At 39.5% G+C, this 5,651-nt stretch overlaps 1 protein-coding gene across 1 annotated transcript; it reads left to right on the plus strand.

The window, feature by feature from the left end:
- Window positions 1-947: 947 nt before the first annotated feature.
- Window positions 948-5,203, plus strand: LOC149947431 (glycine receptor subunit alpha-4-like). Its single transcript, XM_090170896.1, has 8 exons — window positions 948-1,012; window positions 1,141-1,245; window positions 2,277-2,483; window positions 2,989-3,071; window positions 3,945-4,079; window positions 4,143-4,372; window positions 4,442-4,585; window positions 4,653-5,203. Exons 1-8 carry the CDS (start codon window positions 948-950, stop codon window positions 4,884-4,886), a joined length of 1,203 nt encoding a protein of 400 aa, XP_090027022.1. The 3' UTR covers window positions 4,887-5,203.
- Window positions 5,204-5,651: the final 448 nt, after the last annotated feature.

The raw sequence follows: 5,651 nt of genomic DNA on the forward strand, positions 1-5,651 counted from the left end.
TTCGCGTAGCTTATCAGTCTCCTGATTGATAATCTTGTAACCGAGTTTCTTCAGAGTAGCTGCTACATGTCGTTTATCTTGATGACCTAGTCTTTCGTGCCAGACTTGGAGATCCACCTTTTTCTCGTTTCTTGGACCAGTGGCGAGATATAATGAACTCGATGGCTGCTCCACAGTCATATCTACCCGGAACAGTGATTCGACTCTCCCAGGAAGACGTAGATGCTTTCTTCCCTTTATTTTCTCATACAGGCCGCAAGAGAACGCAGTGGCTTGAAATTCCAAGTTGGAGTTTCGTTTCATGGCGCTTTTTAGAGAAAATACATTGCATGCAAAACCGCTGATGTGCCAAACGTTGTGGATAATCTCGTGACGAACGGACTTTCCATCATTAAAACGTACGCGAATGTCACCCTCGCCGTCCGCTGTCATCTGAGCTTTGTTCCCAACTTGTAGAGTGGCTGGACTGTCAAACCTCCTGAACTGAATGAACTTCGTAGCGTCATTGGTGATGTGCTGCGTAGCTCCGGAATCAAAATACCAGACAGTGTCTGCCGTAGTATGAGCAACAAGGCCATTTGCCGCATAAAGACCACCACCATTGTCGGCGCCAGTGTTGCTTCTGTTTTCCCCAGTTCTTAGATTCCTTGGGCAATGTATCCCAGAGCATACCAAACTCTCGGTATTCGTCTTGAGGTAATGACTCGAAAATGCAGGCGATCAGAATACAGTCATCAAAAGAAACGTCCTTTTCCAACTTCGCAGTCGTCAGGATGTCTGACCATAGGGAACGCATTTGTGCAAGATGGGTGGCCATGTCATCTTCAAGAGCTTTCGTCGTTTTTATCAGTTGGGCGAGTAATTTCCGAAGCCGGTTGGACGACTTCTGTTCGAAGATTTCCAGTAGTTTACTCCACATTGCCCTTGGTGTTTCACAATCAGCAATCATGTTCTGGACCTTCCGGGATAACGCTGACCAGATGACAGTATGGGCTGTACTGAATGCAACTTGGTATTTTTCTAGGGCTCCAGAAAATGCTGCCTCTCGTCTCATCGGTTCGTACTGGTTCCGTACGACTTCCATTGACAATGTTGTAGACGCTTCGTATCGTCAAGACGTCACATACTTGTCTTTTCCAGCTACGCCAATTCTCTGGACCAGACAGCTTCTCGACATCATGGCGTAGAAGACCATCCATCGTGGCAGGAATTAGAACGATGTGAAACAGGATACGATGAAGACAGGTAACCAGTTTAGTTGATCATCATAGTCAGTGGAGTGGCGCAGTGGAAGCGTGCTGGGCCCATAACCTGTTGAAGTTTTATAGCAGTGATGATCAAGGAACTCGAATAAACGATAAACTGGTTTAATTTATTAAAATAATGAGAACAAGTTACATGATTGGAAGCTGGTAAATTAGTGACACACTGATACGCAGTGTAAAAGGTTTTTATATTAAAACCCGAGCGGGAAAAAATTTAAAAAACAAATATGACAATAAAACGGAGAGGTAAAGTAAAAAACATCTCTCCGTGGTTTTGTTATCTTTCCCGCTGTGTTGGAAAACAATCTTCGTCGGTTATCTTCAACACTATATTTACCATTATTTACTATTTTTACCATTATTTACTATTTTAACAATTATTTACTATATTTACCATTATTTACTATTTTTACCATTATTTACTATTTTAACAATTATTTACTATATTTACCTTTATTTACTATTTTTACCATTATTTACTATTTTTACCATTATTTACTATACTTACTATATTTACCTTTATTTACTATATTTACCATTATTTACTATATTTACCATTATTTACTATATTTACCATTATTTTCTATATTTACCATTATTTACTATATTTACCATTATTTACTATATTTACCATTATTTACTATATTTACTATATTTACCATTATTTACTATATTTACCATTATTTACTATTATTTACTATATTTACCATTATTTACCAGTGGTAAGCACAATATTCCAAAAATGTGGTATTTTTGTATCACTGCTGTTCTTTAGTAGTAGTTTATTTCGCACTGGGCATATTTAGAGGAGGGTCTGTACTGAACTAAACGTTGATTGCGAAATAATTCTGAAAATCAACTCGGTGATAATTTTTGGTGATTGTCATCCATATTGTTATTATGACCTTAAATATTAATATTTAGACGTGAGCTCTCTTCCCATTTATAGGATTTTCGCATCGATTTGTTTTTGCAACAAAAATGGGATGTCGAGACGCAATTTTGCGACAGATACCAGGTCCATTTACAGGAGCTTGGCTTAAATGTGACCCCTGGAGAGACAATCATCGTCCCGGCCAACAAAATTAATACCGTCTGGTTACCGGACACCTACGTCATGACGGCCAAAACGACAGACACCCAATCCAAGGAATTGCAGGCTAAGACCCTCATGGTCACACTTACGGATGAGGAATGCCACATGCGCTACACTGTCAGGTACGTTTCGGTTAGTTCCCCGCAAGGAAAAAAGAAATCGTTATAGCAGAAGTATATAATATACCTGTTACGAGAGAAGTATGCATCTACATATTTTGCTAATGTTATACGCAGACTCACGATGATTTTTCAAAAAAAAGTTTGGGATGAAAAAATAGTGCGGGGCGTAGACCGTCTTATATTGATTTTTTAATACTATTTCATCCGGATAATATGGTTTTCAATTGGTAAATATCCATAACGCAATGCAATTTTTACATTATACATATTTAAACGAATTAATCGACATGTTGAGCCGTGACGCAGTGCAAACATACGTGATTTAACCCAACGGAATCTACGTCGAGCCTGCCAAGATACATAATCATTTTAATGGTCTAGATGGATACTTCTTTTGTAAGATATATTTTATAAACTTCTGGTTATAGACATATAGCCCGAAAACCCAAAACCCTTTCCTTTAACCAACGGTAATCGATAATTAAATGATAAAATATCGAAACAGGTGGTTTTCGCTGATATCGTGCCAACTGGACTTCAGAAAATATCCTAGGGATGTACAACTTTGCTACTTTAACTTACGAAGTTGTAAGTTGATAAACGTAAAGAGTGAAATACACTTTTCACTTCTCTTGGGACAAAGCGAATTAAGGGCAGGAGTTAAATTTTATTGCTATGGTAATATTAATACTAACTAATTAACAATAATCAGCTTGGCTAATACCTATAGCACCACAAGTCATCTAGCGATTTTTATTGCATTTAATTCAAGTGGTCGGGTTAGTTTGCTTAGGAGGGCGGTGGAAAGCCCTTCACGCCACGCGAGCCAACAGCTCAGTAAACTTATTATTACCTTTAAACTCTACAAGTTTTTATGGAAAGGGGGAAACCGAAGAACTCGAGGGAAAACCCCTTTAACCAGTGGGGAGATAATTTGGAAACCCTACGCGGAAGGGGTTATTTCGAGTTTCACCTATAGCGCCAAAAGCTGGGATCGAACTCGGCTCCACTCGCTGCGAGGCGAAAGTGCTAACCACTCCACAACCCCACATAATAACCGTCTATATCGTGCGGGGTAGAAAGGTTAGAAGATAAAGAACGAAAAATTGAGACCATGGGTTCCCAAATGGGCGATCTTTAGTAAATGGCTATTATTCGAATTTCAAAACGTGTATTTCAAAAATATACTATAGCCTTATAATAAAAAATAACTGCTATAAACATTGCGATTTTGACCATGAAGATGCTGAACCGGACCTTCAAAATGGCGATATTTGAAATTGTAAATTTGTGGACCCCTAATAAGGACTGCTGAATGTTGAAAAACCGGTCCAGGAGTGCCTCTTTTTCCAGTTCCTAGATTTTAAATCCGCGAATTCAATTCTGCTCCGCTTAATTCTCCTTGCTTGGAAGTATTATAATATCTATAAATTGCATTTACAACAATCAATTCTTATACAGTTTCATATCCGAGTACGATGCTTCATTTTCAATGGTCCGAAAATATGGATACCAACTTTCATAGCGGAGAAATTAACATGCTGGAGTACGATTTTTCTGTGGGTAAAAACTTTTCGAATATCACGATGCTTAACGGTAAGATCGTACTAGCTCACGGCTGTTTGAAATGTATAAATAAATCCTCTTTTATACTTTCAGTGACCTACTCCGTACTTTCTTTGAGTCTGATATTCGAGCGGGAGCTAGCTCATCAAATGCTGCACGTATACACTCCGAGCATTTTGGTGGTCTTGTTGGCGTGGCTTTCATTTTGGATGGGTATGGACGCGGTCCCAGCCAGGGCTACAATCTGCGTCACGAGTTTGCTCAGCCTAATTACCATGTTTACCGGAAACAGTAATAGATTACCACCAGTATCATACGCCAACGTAACTAGCAACCAAAATGTTTTTAAGTAAGTGATAAGGACGTTAATGCGAGTGTTAAATCACCCGTAGAGAATGGACTTGTGGATGATGGTGTGCATGGTATTCGTCTTCTCAACGCTGGTTGAATTCGCGTTCGTCAAGTACTTGGGAGGAGAAAAGTATACCAAAATCGGCGTCAGATCGACAACGGAAGGGCCTTTACTAAGATTACCGGTTTGGATTAAAATACAGATTTCGATGTAACGGATTACGGAACAATAATTTTATTGACAATTTGCAGAGTTACAACGTGAACAGGATCATGGCCCGTTCGGATTATCCCTCGACGAAGAGATCATTTTGGAACGCGAAAGGATGGACCCCTTTGGACTACGACTTGAAGCATCGGGAAAGCGCGCCAACTCCCAACGTCGACAGGGTCAAGAGAGTGGACGTTTTCTTCAGAGTTTTCTATCTAATCTCGTTCGCGCTATTTAACTTTATATATTGGCCCGTGTTGTTGGCCAGGGTTTGATGAATGACGAGTGGCGGGTGAGTGGGATAATAACTTGTCGTTTTCCAGAGAGTTAAAACTTTCTGTAATACAGCATGGGCCAATAAATTAAATTGAACAACAAGAAGGTCAGGGGGAAAACTATTTTCGAATTGCGATCCAAGTCCAGATTAGAACATGAGGGCGCTGTGGTCTTGCTTTCCCGCGAGACGAGACACGGGTCGACTTGAAACCACGAAGAATCGTAAAATATCGGATGGTTCGACGGAGCCTCGAGAGATCCATGATGATTTCCGGTCACGATTGGTCGCAAACGAAAGGTTAAACTCGGTGGTAACTTTGGAAATAAAATTGTTATAAATAACTTGAGCAAATTCTTTCTTTCAATTTTAAGTTGACTAAAGGTTATTGAATGATATCAGTAGGTAGATGGATATACCTGTTTGGGATTTCCCACCATTTTACCGTGTCTCCTCGCAATTGACGATTTAGAGTTAGACGGTTGACTGTCTTTCTTTTTGCTCTCTTGGGTTAGGTTCCGTTTCCTTAGGCAATTTGCGACGGTGAATTCCAAAATGGTCAAGAATATAAAAAACATGCACGATAACAACCAAACGTCCATCGCCTAAATTACAATTACGTACGTTAGTTACCATTATTTCGATTAACATTTTTCGACACGTTCACCTGCCGCAAATGGTTTTCTAAGTACGTTTCGGTGCCTGAGAGCATAAATTAAGCAACTCTAAAGAATCCTTTTTCTAGAATACTAACAATAAGGAAGTT

Source organism: Leiobunum rupestre, chromosome 4, assembly GCF_980474605.1.
Source record: "Leiobunum rupestre chromosome 4, qqLeiRupe1.1.hap1, whole genome shotgun sequence".
Classification (NCBI taxonomy): domain Eukaryota; kingdom Metazoa; phylum Arthropoda; class Arachnida; order Opiliones; family Sclerosomatidae; genus Leiobunum; species Leiobunum rupestre.

Coding starts and splice junctions, on each gene's coding strand:
- LOC149947431 (XM_090170896.1), top strand. CDS start 948: ATGTTCTGGACCTTCCGGGATAACGCTGACCAGATGACAGTATGGGCT. Junction 1,013..1,140: donor GCTGTACTGAATGCAACTTG/GTATTTTTCTAG, acceptor TGTCTTTTCCAG/CTACGCCAATTCTCTGGACC. Junction 1,246..2,276: donor ACAGGATACGATGAAGACAG/GTAACCAGTTTA, acceptor ATTTTGCGACAG/ATACCAGGTCCATTTACAGG.